Genomic DNA, 16,968 nt, shown 5'->3' on the forward strand with positions numbered 1-16,968 from the left:
AGGGTCCCGCTCCGGCCTCCTACCAGAGTCAAGAACAGAGCGGCTCGCCCCGCGTCACCGCCCCGCTCTGCGTTCGCCGTCGGTTGGCCGTCGGTGGGCCCCGCCCCCGGAAGCAGCTGGCCGCGCTGCCGGCGGCGGGCTGGGGCGCTCCGCCATGGCCTTAGGACCGCGGGCTGCCGCCGGACACATCGCCGCACCGCCTCGGTGCCCTCCTCGCTGAATCCCTCCTCTTCCCTCCAGCCCGCCATGGGCTCGCTGTTCCGCGGCGAGCCGATGTGCCTGGCGCAGCTCTTCCTGCAGAGCGGCTCGGCCTACGAGTGCCTCAGCGAGGTGGGCGAACGTGGCCTGGCCGAGTTCAGAGATGTGAGTAGTGGCGGCGGCACCCGGGCGCCCGGCGGGGCTCTCTGTGAGGATCGGGGAGGTAAAGGACCCCGAAGGGGCCCGGCGAGTGGGTGGACGTGGAGAAAGCCGAGCCGGACAGAGGAGGTGCCGTCAGGAGGATGTGGGTTTCAGTCTGGTGGTGCCATGTGAAGGAGTCCTCAGATCGCTTCTGTTCCTGTCTTTCCCCAGCTTAGACTTGTAGATGTATCAGTCATCGAATACCAGGCTGGGAGGGACGTCAGGGATCGCGTGGTCCAACCTGTATATAAATCTGGGCAATGGAACATTGATGTGTAGCCCCAGCCTCCCTGAGACTCTATAAGAAGACTATCCTACCTCTGTCACAGAATTAGTTTGAATTTGGAGTGGTTTGGTTTTGCAGTAGGATCCCTTGGGAGACCCCATTATCCACCTTGAAGCCACCCTGATTTTTGTCTTGAGTGTATGTGTGTGTGTGCAGCTAATAGGTGTAACCACCCCACTGACAGGTGGGTAGAAACACCTTAGCTGTTTTGTAGGCTTATTTCTTCAACTCCAGAGACTCTGCATTATAAAGCATGTATGTTCCTTGAGGAGCAATTAACCTTGGAGGAAACTACATGCTGAGTAATATAAAATTGGGTTGGGTAATAATTAACCTTGTTTCTGCATTGTCTCATCACCATTGTACGATCTTTGCTTCCTAACTAACACTTTGTAATTTCTTCCAAGTATTCTTCATAAATGTAGGTTGCAAAATTTTTGCAAGGAAAACTTGGAGAGCTTAAATTAACAGCTAATTGGTAAATAAGGCAGGTAAGAGGAGACAGATCTGTAAGAAACATTGCATGGGTGTCATGTTTGACATGTCAATGCCACTTGAGGTATCTGACACTGCTTATTGCAGAAATAACCTGTTAGTGGATCTGATTTAAAAGCTGAATAAGCAGAGACATGGCACACATGTAATATGGGAATGTACATTAAAAGATTCTTTCAAAACTTAACATTTCGTGTAGATTCTGTGGGAAACCATCACAAAAATGTGCTTGTAGAAGGGTTTGTTAACTGATAGTCATTAAGTAGTCTCTTGAACCTATAGAAATAAGATCAGGAATGACTTCTCTAGTAGATGTGGTTATTTTGTTTGAGTAAAACTAGCAAAAGGCACTGATAATTCTGTTTAAATAAACCCCTGCTATTTGGAAACTTCCTTATCCTTTTAGATTTTGATACCTTCCTAGCAGAAAAGCATTTTGTAGAAAGAGAGCACATAGAGTGCACTCAAAATTGTCTCTATGAAGTCACAGAAATAGCTGTTAGGTTTTAGGGTTGTTGCTGGTATAAATGCCTAATAAGCATTTTTTCCTTCTTCTGTAGCTCAACCCAAATGTAAGTGTATTTCAGAGAAAATTTGTGAATGAAATGAAGAAGTGTGAAGAAATGGAAAGAATACTGGGTGAGCTTTGTTTCCATGTCTGCTCTTTCTCATCTGTGGTATTATTGAAGCTTACATGGTTAGAGTGGAACTGTGGTGAAGGTTTCAGCTACAGTGTTTTTTAATTTTTTGTGTGATGCAAATGCTGGAGAACCTTACACAACTTCCCTACCTATGAAAAAATGCACAGGCATAGAAATGCAAAGTGTTTGTATAGATCTCTGGAGATGAACACTGAATTGAGTCAGAACATGCAGATCTAATCCTTAATTTCTCTTGATATGCTGCATCAGTTCTCTGTGTATCACAGAATTGTTTAGGTTGAGAAGGACTTCTTTAGTCCACCTCCAGCTCAAGCTAGAGCCTGTTGTCCAGGAGTGTGTCTGGTGAGATTTTGAATATGGAAACTCCACAACCTCTCTGGGCAGCCTGTTCCAGTATTTTACTGATCTCTGGTTCTCGGTTTTGTGAGCTGTAAAAATGTCCTTATGCTGCAACACAGACATGTTAAATAGGTTGAGTTATTTTTTAAGATCAGAGTTGCTAATAAATAGTTGAGACCATTTCAATATTGACTGCTGAGAACTTTACTAGGAAAATGGAAACTTTACTTTGACTATATCTTGGCTAGAAGATAAACTTTTTTTCATGTTATGCAATTTTAATACTGTTGGTTTTTTTTAAAGCACCCTCAGAAATACCTTAGGTAATTAATGGTTGTACTCATGTGATAGTTAATGACTAGAGAAGGGTATGTTAGAGCATTACAGCCAGGATGCAGATTTCTTCAATGTATCCTGAGGAAAAGTTAATGTTAAAGGGTTCCTTTATTGGAATCTCATCAGAGGCGTGTGCTGGTCATGCCAAACCATCCCAGTAGCTATTTCAGCAACCTCCCTCCGCAGTGTGAGTTGCATTTGTTGTCAAGGTTGCTTAAGCTGCCTTGTTTGAACACTTTCTATTGCAAACATGGGTCAATGAGCAGAACACCAGGTTTTAACAGATGGAGTGATTAGCAGAAAGTGGTATCTTGAAATATAAAAAGCTTCTTAAAAAGTACTTTTGGTAGGAAAATTTCAGTCAGAGGACTCTGAAGATAGCTTACTTCTGGGGACTCCCAAAACAGAACCATTCTGTGTTTATTCCTAGCATGCCATAAGCCCCTTTTTTGCAAAGACTCCAGTGTGTGTGTTGTTGCTAAAACAAACAAATACAATAGCTGTGGCCTGATGCTGCAGTGTGATCTGCACTATCAATAACAACTGAAGGGTGGCTGCAGCATTCTATGAAGTACAAGGAAATACCATTTCCTTTCTGATGCTGTTTCTCTTCTCACTCCAGGGTACTTAGTACAAGAAATTAAAAAGGCGGATATTCCACTTCCTGAAGGAGATGTTGCTCCTCCTGCCCCTTTGCTGAAACACATTTTAGAAATCCAGGTAACTTTTCCACAGATCAGATGGCAGAAGTATAGCTCTGGATCTTGGAACTGTAATTCACGCTTGTTATCTTATTACTATGGCTTAAATTACAGGGGTGTGGTCGGTGGTCAGAAACATTCACTTTTGGTTTTGTTCAGGTTTTAATCTTTCTGTCAGTGTTATTTCAAAGACTGCCAACAAAGATTTGGTATTTACCCAAAATTCCTGTGGAGGGGTCAAAGCTAAGTCCATGGGGTTTGCAGTGATCTGTTTTATTTTGATGGATTGGCACATTACACTGTTCCAGCCAGATTGTTATCTGCAGATGTATTCCTTCAGTTGTATGCTTTGGGACTTAACTAAGGCTCTTTCTGTGCATCCAAAATTTCTGGGGAGTGTGGGAGTTTGATACGCCCCAGGCTCTGCAGAGTCCAGTGCTGGTTGCATAGCAAACATGGTGCTATTTTATCTGAATGCTTTTTCTGGTATTGTGTTAGAAGCTTGTAGAATGCAGATACGATTTTGAGTGACAGTATGTTTTGCTGTAATTCTGTTAATGAAATAGGTAAGTGCCTTGCACCCTGTACCATCTGAAAGTTCTAATTCCAAGTCTGCATTATTTCACTCTGACACAAATTAGGGTCAGAACAGCAGACTTAACAGATGCCAGTGGTGGATCAAGTGCACTTAGTACAAAGCAGCCTTTGGCAGACTGGGGAATAAAACCTATGGAGCTTAAGTTAAGTAAGAAATGGGGAAACTCCACCATTGCAGCAAATGAACATATGCTTAAAACTCTTCCTACCCTGATTTCCAGAACAATATAACAGTTTCTATGTCATTTTTCCTCTGTGTTTTAGGAACAGTTGCAGAAGCTGGAGACAGAATTGAGGGAAATAACTAGGAACAAAGAAAAGTTGAGGAGAAACCTGCTCGAACTAACGGAATACATGTGCATGCTAGATGTGACTCAAGGATTTGTCAGGAGAACGGCAGAGGTACTGCTTATGTTGTTTGGTGAGGCTTGTGTGTTGTGGGGCATTTTGGTTGTGATCAGTTCTAGTTCAGGTGTGGGCTCTCGTGCTGGGCTGTGTTTATACACAGGAATATGCAGCCCTAGATTTAGAAGAGATTTTTGACCTCTCTGAATTGTTTGAATATTCCTGCTGATGCCAGCTGAAGATGAAGGTGTATTTGTGTGATTTTGATGCATAAATTGTGCTAAGGAATTTACCACGTAGCCCTTACAATACTGTGATTGCTAAGAGCGGTGCACTTGAGATCCCGAGATGTCTTGGTTGCCTGAATGGAACACAGGAAAAGTTTTTATATTTTTATTGCAATAATTTATTTAATTAACTGTTTTTTAGAATAACAAATGATCTTTCTTTCATTTGCCAGTATGAATCCCAATTACATGCAAATTATGAAGAGTTTCCATCCATGGAGAATGAGCCATTAGTGGATTACAACTGTATGCACAGACTGGGTGCCAAACTGGGGTAGGTATGGTTCAGTCCATGTATGGCTGATCAACAGTGTGTGCTGTTTCAGAACTGCTTTGGTGAGCTGCTGATAATAATGGGCTGTTTTCTTAATAGGTAGAAAGTAGTTTCAGATTTCAGATGAGCCAGACAGTTTTAGACAGGGCAGGATTCTGGCCCAAATGAGAACTGGATTATTTGAAGATATAAGGACAGCACCAAAAAAACTGTCTCAAAACTTCCATCAAATCGAGTGGAAAACCTCTAAATCAGTGCTTTCTGCTGCTATTCAGAGTGTTTCTCTTGCATAAATACACTTTTAATCACCTGGCAATGTCAGTTGTAACATTATTAATGGTGTTGTCTAGTTGCCTTTCAAATGGTGTATGAATCCTGCTCTGACACCATTATAAGAGGGTGTTTTACCAACAAAACAAACCAAACCCACCTATGTCAAACATAATGCCAGTTGTGTGTTTGGCCTATGGTCTGTTTGCTTTCTAAATAGAAATTGACTCTATTTTATATAGCAGTTACTTCCTCCTTAGCGTGATGCTTCTTTCTCTAGCGATGGGAGATGTTAAGTTACTGGGGCTGTGTGATACGGAGTAATGATGTGCTCTTGGGTTTTTAAATTTTTTGTGGGTGTGATTTCAGCTTATTTTTCAATTTTTTTCTTTTTCCATAGGTTTATATCTGGGTTAGTTCACATGGCAAAAGTTGAAGCATTTGAGAAAATGCTGTGGCGAGCATGTAAGGGCTATACTATCCTTACCTATGCAGAGTTGGATGAGCGTCTGGAGGATCCTGATACAGTAAGTAAACTTTGTAATTACCAGTTTATTTTGTTTGTGTTTTCCATATGACCTGGAAGAATTCCTGCTCAGGTCTGCCTGCAGTGAATGTGCCCTTGGAGGCAAAACTATTAAAAAGTCTTAAAACTTGTAAGACTGCAAAATTAGAGGTCTTGATGCCACCATAAGTACAGGAGTTGCAATTAATTTATTGTGTCTCAGCTTGATGAATGCAGAACTTTATTGTGGAATTGTAGTGACTTTATAATTTTGTACCTATCTAAATATGTGGTTAAATGGCTGTTTGGATATTTATTAATTAGGCATGTGCAGTGTATTACCTTTCAGTAGTCATTTTAGTTCTTCATTCAGTGGTTAAAGGCAAGAAGTCTGGAGAATACTTGGTGTTCTATGAAGTTTTTTCTCTGAACTTATGGCAGAAGGTTAATGCTACTAACAGCTTTTTCTAGTTATTCAGATTTGTAATTATAGTGGAGTTGCTGGTTAAAAGCAAGCTTCATCAACCTATTTTTGTTGTTTATTTTTATTTTTTAGGGTGAAACCACAAAGTGGTTTGTTTTTTTAGTGTCCTACTGGGGTGAACAAATTGGCCAGAAAGTTAAGAAGATTTGTGATTGGTAAGAAGTAAAACATACATATAATTTCTTTATACCTGGCTTATTTTCTTGTTAGTTTTCCCTCTGCTGCCCTTTTTTCAAGTGTTGGTTTTTAGGCAAGGTTTTTGAAGCTAAATTTGTTCCTCCCCTCATTGCATCTAGCTATATAATTATGCAATATACAAATCAATGTATGAGTCATTTTATCTGCAGTCCTTAAGTACAGGCAAAGTACTGACTCTCAATTGAATCTGTTCTGTGGCTATTAAATGACTAGGGCAGGGGGCTGGGTGATTTGTTTTGTTTTAGTTGGTTATTTAACATAAGCTTCTGTTTTTTTCTGTAGCTATCACTGTCACGTGTATCCCTATCCAAATAGCACAGAGGAACGCAGTGCAGTTGTTGAAGGACTAAATGTTCGTATTCAGGATCTTCACACTGTGAGTAAATAGCAACAGTATTCCCTTTGCTGTGCTTATTGTTTAGGAAATTCAATATATGAATACACTTCTAAAATATATACAGCTTTGGGTCTGAATATGGCTGATTGTGAGCCAGCGTGTGGCCAACAAGGCCAATGGCATCCTGGCCTGTATCAGTAATAGTGTGACCAGCAGTGTTCAGTTTTGGGGCCCTTACTACAAGGAATACATTGAGGTGCTGGAGCTGGTCCAGAAGAGGACAACAAAGCTAGTGAAGGGTTTGGAGAGCAAGTCTTGTGAGGAGCAGCTGAGGGAACTGGGGTTGTTCAGCCTGGAGAAAAGGAGGCTGAGGGGAGACATTGTCGCTCTCTACAGTTCTCTGAAAGGAGTTGTAGTGAGGTGGGTGTTGGTCTCTTCACCCTAGTAACAAGTGGTGGGGCAAGAGAAAATGGCCTCCAGAGGAGACTTAAATTGAGTATTAGATGAAACTTACTCACTGAAAGGGTTTTAAACACTGGAACAAACTCCTGGGGGAAGTGGTTGAATTCTTATCCCCGGAGGTTTTTAAAAGCAACAGAGATGTGCTGAAGGGACATGGTTTAGCATCAGACTTGGTAGAGTTAATGGTTGGGCTTGTTGATCTTGAAGGTCTTTTCCAACCAAAACTATTCTATGATTCTGTGACTTCATGTCACGTCCCTGATCTTGTGTTGCACGATTCCGTTAAAGTTCAGGGCACCTGGGCATTGTCTTCTGTTTCCAGCAGCAGTTAGTGTGCTCTCCTAGATCAAGCACTGGAGAAATGCTGTGTGCTTTTAGTGAAGGGAACATGACCACTGGGACGTTTTCAATTAATTTCTTTTCCTTGGCCAAAGGTGCTGCATAAAACCGAGGATTACTTACGCCAAGTCTTATGTAAAGCATCTGAATCAGTCTATACATGGGTTATCCAAGTGAAGAAGATGAAAGCCATTTATCATGTACTCAACCTGTGCAGTTTTGATGTCACAAATAAATGTTTAATTGCTGAGGCTTGGTGTCCAGTTGCTGATCTTCAAAACTTGCGCCATGCATTGGAGGAAGGTTCAGTAAGTCAGCTGAAAACTCACTGATGTTAAAACTTGTCTTGAACTAACTGTGCAGATGAAGAAAGAAAAGCATTATTTAAAATAGCCTACAAGTAGGCACAGGCATGTCTGGGCCTCTGTGAACTCATATCAAATAATTACTTTGTAAGCAAAGTCGTTATTTAGTGCTGTGTGTGGGGGCATTTTACTGGTTGATTTGTTGGTTTCTTGTTGGTTTGTTGTTCTGCTTACAGTGAAGCAGAAGATTCTAATTCCCTTGTGTTTGTTCTGTTGAGTGCAGCTCCATCTTTTTTGCTGTATAAGAGAGAATTTTTAGTAACAAATACTTGGTTTATAATACCGACTAGTGAGTCTTGTCTGGTATTTCATGTGAAGATTAGAACACTACATAATCAGTGGTTTTAGAGGAACAGATCAGTGTAAATTTTTTTTAAGGCAAAAAGGGATAAATGTTAAACACAAGATTTAATTTAGGGATGTTTCTGGATCAGTGAAACTGCTGAAAGGGGAAAGGATTGATTAGCATCAGCTGAGTTTTTGTATACATGTGTCATCTTTTTGTCTGTAATTAGAGAAAGAGTGGAGCTGCAGTTTCTTCATTCATGAATACCATCCCAACAACACAACCTCCTCCAACTTTGATACGTACCAATAAATTTACCTCAGGGTTCCAAAACATTGTTGATGCCTATGGAGTTGGAAACTATGGTGAAGTTAATCCAGGTTGGTCCTTCTGAAATCTGAACTGTGAGCAGTGCTGTCATTACTGCTTGCCTTGTTATGTGTTTAAATATCTTGCTGAGTTGGACACCATTAAAGGCAAAATGGTGACAACCATGCTGCATATAGGTAGCTGTTTTAAAATACATCAAAAGTACCAGTGGTGCTCCAAGCCGTAAGATGGGATTTGATTTTGCTGAGTGTCTTTAGCATTAAAGATGTATAATGTAAAGCTGTATAATGTTTCTTTGTGTTTTACCTTAGATAAGATATTTGAGGGGTGGAGGCAGGGAAAATCCCTGTGCTAATGGCTATTGATTTTACTGAAGTGTGGAACTCATCACTTGAAAAAAATCCATCTTGTATAGCCCAGTTATTTTAATGTCCTGATGTACTTTTGTGGCTATGTTCACTATGTCATGCTGTACAGAAAAGGGCACATTATAATAGAGACCCAAAATAGCCCTGGAGGGTGAACTCTTGTCAGGGCTTGTATTCTTCTCATAATTATCAGCTAATGTTCAACTGTGGAGTTGTTACTAAAGGATACACAACAAGCAAGCTTTAAAGTGAGTTTAATTCATAGTGTGGAGGAGAGGTCTATTAGCAAGAAGTGAAATGTCTTTCAAACTCAAAGCTGAAATTGTTCAAGAGGTTGAAGTAGTTGAATTTCTTAGTCATAATTCATATAGCAATAGCATCTGTTGTGCTGTGTGCCTGAAATCTGTTGTGCTGTCATTCCAGCTCTCTATACCATCATCACTTTTCCCTTCTTGTTTGCGGTGATGTTTGGAGACTTAGGCCATGGTCTGCTAATGCTCATATTTGCACTCCTGACAATACTGTATGAAAACCACCCTAGATTGCAAAGATCACAAGATGAGGTAAAAGGAATTAGAAATAATGTACTCCCCCTCCAGCAAGATAACTTCAACTGAATAGCACAACTTACTGCATGTGTATTAGACTGGGTGGTTTTTCTTTTGTTTCAAGATTTTCTTTGTTTAAAGTTGACATTAACTATTCACTTTTGTTGAGAGGACAGAATCAAGTTGTAATGAAAGGCTGAGAAAAATCAGTTGATACTGTTGTGCTTTCCTTTTGTGAGGGCTAATTATTGGTGTATGTGTTTCACACAGTGTGGTTACAGTGAGTAAGGTGAGGAGAAAACGATTTTTCAAATTCCATCTTTTATTGTTTCTGAAACAATTCATAGTTTGAAATTTATTACACTTAATTTTAACCAATTTTTTTTAATCATATATGGTGTTGGAATGCAGGAACACCTACACCTCTCGTTAGAGTTACATTTAATTAAGAGTGGCTGCAAATGTCTAACTTCTTGAAAACTAATCTGAGGAAGAAAATGGGGCTTAAACAGATAATTTGTTAGTCTAATGATGCCAGTGAGAAAAGGCTCAGTTTGTGTCATGGGAGCCTTCATGGGGACTTCGAATCTGTGTTCAATTTAAACCAAAAATGTGTTTCTCTTTCTTCTTTTTTCCCCCAATACTTCCAGATAATGAAAATGTTATTTGAAGGCCGCTATGTTATTTTGTTAATGGGTCTGTTTTCTGTCTACACTGGATTGATCTATAATGACTGTTTTTCAAAGTCATTAAATATATTTGGTTCTGGATGGAATGTTTCAGCAATGTTTGAAGAGAAGGTTTGGGGGTGAGTAGCATGCCTCTCTGCCTTCTGTGCTGTTAAACCAAACCCATGCTTCCTGCACCAGTTTAACCCTTTTGCTCACGTATTTTAATTGTTTGGGTTTTTTTTAATTGAGAGTAGTAAGTAAATGTAGTGATGTCTAACAAAACCTTGTTGTAAAGGTAACAAGTGCTCGTGCACTAAGGGCTTAGTGGTAACATCTATGTTTAGGATAAAAAGCAGTAATATTTAAAAACAAAAAACATCAAATTGCTCATTACTTTAAAGTGGGAAAGCCACAGAGAACACAATTTCTTACAAAACCAATATTAGAATTTGATTATATTTAATTCAGTCAATCAGGTTAATCTTGTATTTATCAGTGTTGCTTTACTGGATTGACATGTGCTCAGTCACCTGGAGGATTTTCTAGAATATAATTTAATGAAATGAATTACTTAGCAATCATTAGTTTCTGCACAGCCTTTCTTAATAGTAAAAGGGAGGAAAAAAAGTAGGCTATGTGAATTGTCTAACCTACTTTTTCACAAAGTGGAGTAACCTCATTGTTTTGAGATGTGGCCCGTTGGTATTTAAATGTTCACAGCCTGCATCTCATTTTGCTACAAAACCCAGGAAGTGGCTTCAAACAGGAGGGTCTAAAGCACTGACTTTCGTTAAAGTGAAGCACTGCATGGAGTTAGAGTAGGAAATAATTTAAATGCAAAAGGGAGAAAAATCTCAATTATTCTTTAGGTGTTTGTTAGTGAATTTTATATAACAGCAAATTGTGATCTTTTAAAATGACTTTTCCATTCTAAGGGAAACGGGGATAAAATAAAGAAACTTTCATTTCAAAAACATGAGTGTGAATTAAGCCCAGATGGTGAGTTTCTAGAGATACTTATTTTTTGCAATTGTTTTTATTAGCTTAGAAAGTCTGACCATGGACGAGCTACTCATAATGGAAAGCAGGAGCAGTGTCTTGCAGAGATGAAAGTATATGTTGTCACCATGTTTAAACAGTGTCAGATCTAATTGTGTTTTTCTTTCTCTGCAGTCTTGAGGATCTGCAGGATAATCAGTTTTTAGCACTGGATCCAAATGTTACTGGTGTATACCATGGAGTTTACCCCTTTGGAATTGATCCGGTTAGTTTTATTCTTTTAAATTATCCATTTGTGATGATCAGTCCTTTGTAAATTGGAATCTGGTATGTGTACAAGAAAGAGAAATCTTCCTATGGATTCAACACACTTCTACTTCCATCCATTCGCCATTTGAAAAGAGCTTTTTGTTTCAGGAGTCAAAGATTTTTCACAGAATTATTTTTCATGCCACTCAATTTCAGTTGTGATCTCTGTTGGAGGTAGAATTCTGTTCTGCAGCAGAGAAAGGGAAATGTTTTAGTCCTTGTATTACACTGCTCTTTAATGCTGCTTTTGTCTTCTCTTCCTCAGATATGGAATTTGGCAAGCAACCGTCTCAGTTTTTTAAATTCTTTCAAAATGAAAATGTCTGTGATTTTTGGAGTGACTCACATGACGTTTGGAGTTGTACTGGGGGTATTTAACCACTTGTAAGTACCCGAAGTTAATGTTAACATTGTAGCTTTTGTCAAGACTTCAGTGATAACAGTTAATCTGCTAAGAGAGACTGGAACAATTTAAAACAAAACAAAACAAAACAAAACCCCAAGCAACCAACCACAGAATAATAGAATGATTCTTAAAAAACCACAGCAACAGAGAGACCTTCCTTCACATGCATGTGATGATGGATTGGTATTATGCCAAAAAATCTGAAGACACCAATTAATACAAGATTTCCCACTGAAATCATAGAATCATTTCTGCTGGAAAAGACCTCTAAGATCATTGATTCCAACTGCTGACCTAACACCATTATGGCTATTAAACTATGTCTCAATGTGCCATGTCTACATATTTTGGAATGCCTCCAGGGACAATGAGTTCACCATCTCCCCAGGCAGCCTGTTCCAAAATACCTGATGTAAATTTCACCAAATACGAAGAAATTGGTTCTGGATTGCATTTCAATGTTGCCATTTAAAAGTTCTGGCTTTTATTCTCTCTTATTGAAATCATGTTTGGGCCATGTATTTATCTTGATCTTTCTTTGTAAAGTTATGTTTGTCTTTTTTTCCCCCATTTTTATCTTTTAGGCATTTCAAAAAGAAGTACAATATTTATTTGGTTTTTCTTCCTGAACTTTTATTCATGATGTGCATCTTTGGCTACCTTGTCTTTATGATATTCTTTAAATGGCTAGCATACTCTGCAGAGGACTCTACATCTGCTCCTAGTATCCTGATACAATTTATTAACATGTTCCTGTTTACTGGTGGTGAAACAGACGTCTTCTACACTGGACAGGTTAGTTAGTAACGTCTTTGACAGCTTCTGAAGGTCCTGTAGTCACTGTACAGATAACACTTCACCAGTCATAAAAGGCTGATGGCTGAGTCTTGCCCTACAAGGGTGAATGTATCAGACTAAGGGGAAATCAAGTAAAGGTTATGATTAAATAATATATTTACTCTTTAGTTGCTTGTAAGATTTTTACATAGTGGCTGGTGACAATACCTGTTTCTAGAACAAAATCTCCCAGGTTAAAATTAAGGCTAGAGAGCAAAGCCTCATGCTTGTAATTTTGATGCTTTTTTATGTGGTAAATAATCTTTGTAAGAATAGTATCAGCATATTATATATATCAGAATATCAGTAGTGCCTTAATCCAGAACCAGTCCTGAGGATGCTGCATGTCTGTAACTCAAATTTAAGGGCCTGATTAAGTGTGTGTTCAAGTGGTATTTTTTCTTATGCTCAAACAGACCTTTAAAGGAAGATGGGAAGTTTTTTTTCCTACTTTAGATGGCATGATCTAATGTTATTTTCTTTCTTTCCTGCCCAGATTGGTCTGCAGAGGTTTTTACTTACTATTGCTTTTCTTTGTGTTCCCGTATTGCTTTTTGGTAAACCTCTGTATTTATACTGGTTGCACAGTGGAGCCCGAGGCATTAGAATGTACAGGGTAAGTATTGAGGACCTTACACATTTCTTCAGTATAGAAGAATTCAGCTGGTGGTGTATTGCATGTAATGTCCTTGTTAGGTATTTTTACTCTCAGTGTTTTTGACTGTAACCCATAATAGTGATTTGTTCCTCTGGCTCTCTTTTTGCCTTTGCCTATGGCTACTTTAAATAAATGTTTTAAGCGACACTGTCAGTCCGCCTGAAGATGTGATGTTTCCATTTTGTAGAGTGGCTACAAGCTCATTCGGAAAGAAAGTGAAGAAGAGCTTTCTCTTCTGAGATGTCATGATGTAGAAGAAGGAAGCAGTCATTTGGACAGTGGGCACAGAGAGGGGGATGGAGAGGAGGTAATGGCTTTACTTAATCTCTAGTTTGTATTCTTAAAAGCAAGTTAGAAATGGAATATCAAGATAATCTATTGCATGGAGCACCTGGAAGTTTTCAGGAAAATCAGCTGAGCCTTCACCAAAACCTTGATGCCTGAATGCAATTTGCTTATCTTTATTTGTTGATATTTTATCATTATTGCTTGTTATATTCATTAGTATTTGTGGTACGCCAGAATCTCTCTGTAGTGGAGAAGAGGAGGTGCTTTATTGGTATCTCTAGACATTACATCTAAGACTATAGGTTTTCTTAAACTGAAGAGTAGGATAAAAATCCTACCTGTGTGACTTTTATGGATTTTTAAAATCAAGGCAAGAGGATGATTGCCAGCTTCATATTAATTAATCTTGGCTTTTCATCCAGACAAAAGTCTTTTTATGTCTGCATATTACATCTTGTGATGTGGATTATTGCTAATGAGGGTTGAGGGACTTGGGCAGCATTCCTAGTCCCTAGCTACTGCTGCTGGTGAGTTTTAAGCAATCTTTTAAAGGTCATGACTGATTCCATTGATTTCTTGTGTATTGAAAGACAAAAATTGTTTCAGTTTTCCAGTGTACAGACTAGTACTCACTTCACTGGGATAGTTGACTTGCTTTTGATGTGTATGAAATACAAGAGTCGTTGGCTTAAAAATCTCATAGTTCATGCAAAGTAAGTGTTGACATTTGTAGTAATAATAGTCTTGGAACTCTTTGTTAGCAGCAAGTATGTACATTTAGAGTTTACAGCATTCATATAGTTACTTTTCTATCACTGGCACTACTAACAATCATTCCTGCTTTAAAATACACGAAAATGGACATGATCAATGTATGACCTCAGTAGAATGGGACAGAATCATGGATGGGTTTACTACTTAAAAGTTTTCAAGTATTAGATCACATTCCTTGTGGAAACCATCAATTAAATTTTTTATCAATAAAGGAATTGGGGAAATGAACAGGGAAATTGTAGCATCTGATTTTTTTTTTTTTAATGTTGTCTACAGATACACAGATCTTTTTTCACTTGATATGAAGGCAGTGCATTGCCCTTCAATAGAATTATTGTTCCATATGTACTAAGATTTCCTGTGCTGTACTATGTGTAAATGCATACAAATGTATTTTTGTATTTTAGTTTAATTTTGCAGATGTGTTTATGAATCAAGCAATTCATACCATTGAATACTGTTTAGGATGCATTTCTAATACGGCTTCATATCTGAGACTCTGGGCATTAAGTCTTGCTCATGCACGTAAGTGGGGGTTTTTTGAGTTGGTTGGTGGTTTATTTTTTTCATCTGTCTTGATTTTTTAATGCTGGTTATAGGGGGATTGGCTTGTTGAAGTGATACTACTTTGAAATCATCAGACAAAATTCCCCTGTTTAACCATGATCTATGGAAAACCCCCAAACTAAAATTGTGATGTACTCTTTGGAACCTAGTAATCTGCAGTGATTGCTCTGTGTTGTGAAGAGGCTAATACTTACCTTGCGTAACAGTTTATCAGCAGTCACACTACCACTTCCTATTTTCCATTGGTTGACCAGTTTAGAACCTATTTGGGCACTTGCTGAACTCTTCATGTCATGGTGTAAAATATTGCCAGCAGTAGATCTGTTTTTTGAAACTGAGATGTCCCTGTAAGTGTTCTGGGGGAGGGAGGGGTAAGGGGGCAACTAACTGGGGGAGGGTGTTGCTGCTAGTTCAGCAGATGCTGTGATACTGGTTAAACTAGAATATGGTGAGTTGGAGTGGCTTGCTAGGGAAGTGTGTGCAGTGTCAGCATTAATGATGAAAACTTTTTTTAACTAGAATTATCAGAAGTTCTGTGGCAAATGGTGATGAGAGTGGGTCTTCGTGTGGATACAACATACGGTGTCTTACTTCTAGTCCCTGTTCTAGCCTTTTTTGCTGTGCTAACAGTTTTTATTCTTCTGGTCATGGAGGGACTTTCTGCTTTTCTCCATGCTATACGACTTCACTGGTAAGTTAATTTCTTTTTTATACCAGTTTATTATATACTGACTTGTTCAAGAGGAATTTTTTTTTTTTTGTGACAAAATATTAGGTACTTTATTAAAAAGAGAAAAAAAAGTGTAAAATTCAACAGCATCATGCCACTGTAATAGATTTATTTTATCATTTAAAATAAGTTGAATGTGACTGTTTTGCTGGAATATTTTCAGTAAATTCAAGTATTATGTTGGCCTATGATGTGTATTAACCTCTGCCACATTCAGACTTGGTTTTGGTGCAAGCTGTGAGTATATCTGATTTATAGTATCGCAGCTTTCTATAGAGTATTAGTAACATAGATAAGTGCTTTTAGTTTCATCCTGGTTATAGCACTGAATGGCTTCAGTCTGTTGTATTTATTTGGTTCACCAGAACATTGATGTTTGTGAGCAAAGTTTTTACTACAGTGGGGCTGCCAATGCTTAAGTATTTTAATCTTTACTTAGTCTTAATATCACAGGCTCTGCACATTGGAGTATATTCAGAAAGTATTCGATTTGAAACCTGATAAAATTCACAGTATAAAAGACAGACACACAGTCTATAAACATGAGGCACAGCTATATGCATTGCAGAGTATTGTCTTCACAATACTGTATATTTGCAAAACAATTAACTGCCACTAACTGGAAACAAATTAGTAAGACAGAAGTGAGAAATGAGCCGTTGCAGCACAATATCAGTGTGTTTGGGTCTCTCTCTTGAGAAACATGAAATTTGTCTGAGTCTGGTAGGAAGGTGAAATAGCTGCATAGAAAGCCTCACTGACAGGGTTAGGGCTGGTTTTGTTCAACCTCCTGTTGCATGGTTTGACAACTTGACACCTTGACAAATGGTCACTTTGGATTAATAAACAGATTCTGGTTTTATCTCATTTCAGGGTGGAATTTCAGAACAAATTTTACTCTGGTGGAGGATACAAGTTTACACCTTTCTCTTTTAAGCACATTTCTTTACATTTTAATAAAGATGATATGGTGTAGTTTGGTTGCTGTCAGCAGAAATGTTTGGAATTGTCTGCAAATAATCATGTGATTTGATCTTACCTAGGAATGTTTTCCTGTAAGACAAAGTGGTTTTCACTGATTGCCTTATAATGCAGCCAAATAATTCTGTATTATATACCTCCCATAGAAATACATAGCAGATGTGGAATATCTTGTAAAGTATATAGATATAAAATGTACATTTTTCTTGATAAACTAATGTTGTAAATTAATTTTATTCTTTAAAAAAAAAGTTGTTACTGCTTGTTCTAAAACTGATGTAGGTATTTTTTGTTGCTGTTGACACTGTTTCTTTTCTTGAATGATTACTTTATCTGACAGAAATCCATTCCTTGCTAATCACATCCTTAAGCAAGCTCCCACCTCGTGCACTTTGAGAACAATTCAGCAATGCAGAAGCAGCAATGTCCATTTTCAGTGTTTTGAAAGGATTATCAAATGCAGAGTTACGCATAGCAATGCAACGTGCTCTTTTCTGGCCCTATTTACAATTGCACTGAAAATGTTAAATGCTTA

The 16,968-nt window shown here is 38.5% G+C and overlaps 1 protein-coding gene across 2 annotated transcripts; it reads left to right on the top strand.

The window, feature by feature from the left end:
* Positions 1-132: 132 nt before the first annotated feature.
* On the top strand, positions 133-16,729 carry ATP6V0A2 (ATPase H+ transporting V0 subunit a2). 2 transcript variants are annotated; one of them, XM_054173294.1, is made up of 20 exons: positions 133-363; positions 1,741-1,819; positions 3,140-3,237; positions 4,080-4,217; positions 4,621-4,721; positions 5,392-5,518; positions 6,053-6,135; positions 6,461-6,554; positions 7,412-7,624; positions 8,197-8,347; positions 9,089-9,228; positions 9,864-10,021; positions 11,058-11,148; positions 11,458-11,576; positions 12,183-12,393; positions 12,932-13,051; positions 13,281-13,400; positions 14,563-14,680; positions 15,242-15,413; positions 16,326-16,729. In XM_054173294.1, the coding sequence occupies exons 1-20, from the start codon at positions 247-249 to the stop codon at positions 16,426-16,428; spliced, it is 2,553 nt and encodes an 850-aa protein (XP_054029269.1). In that variant the 5' UTR covers positions 133-246; the 3' UTR covers positions 16,429-16,729. The 2 variants fall into 2 exon arrangements, with proteins under 2 accessions (XP_054029269.1, XP_054029270.1); XM_054173295.1 differs by lacking the exon at positions 133-363 and adding an exon at positions 390-1,176.
* Positions 16,730-16,968: the final 239 nt, after the last annotated feature.

This window comes from Dryobates pubescens, chromosome 25 (genome assembly GCF_014839835.1).
Source record: "Dryobates pubescens isolate bDryPub1 chromosome 25, bDryPub1.pri, whole genome shotgun sequence".
Lineage (NCBI taxonomy): Eukaryota > Metazoa > Chordata > Aves > Piciformes > Picidae > Dryobates > Dryobates pubescens.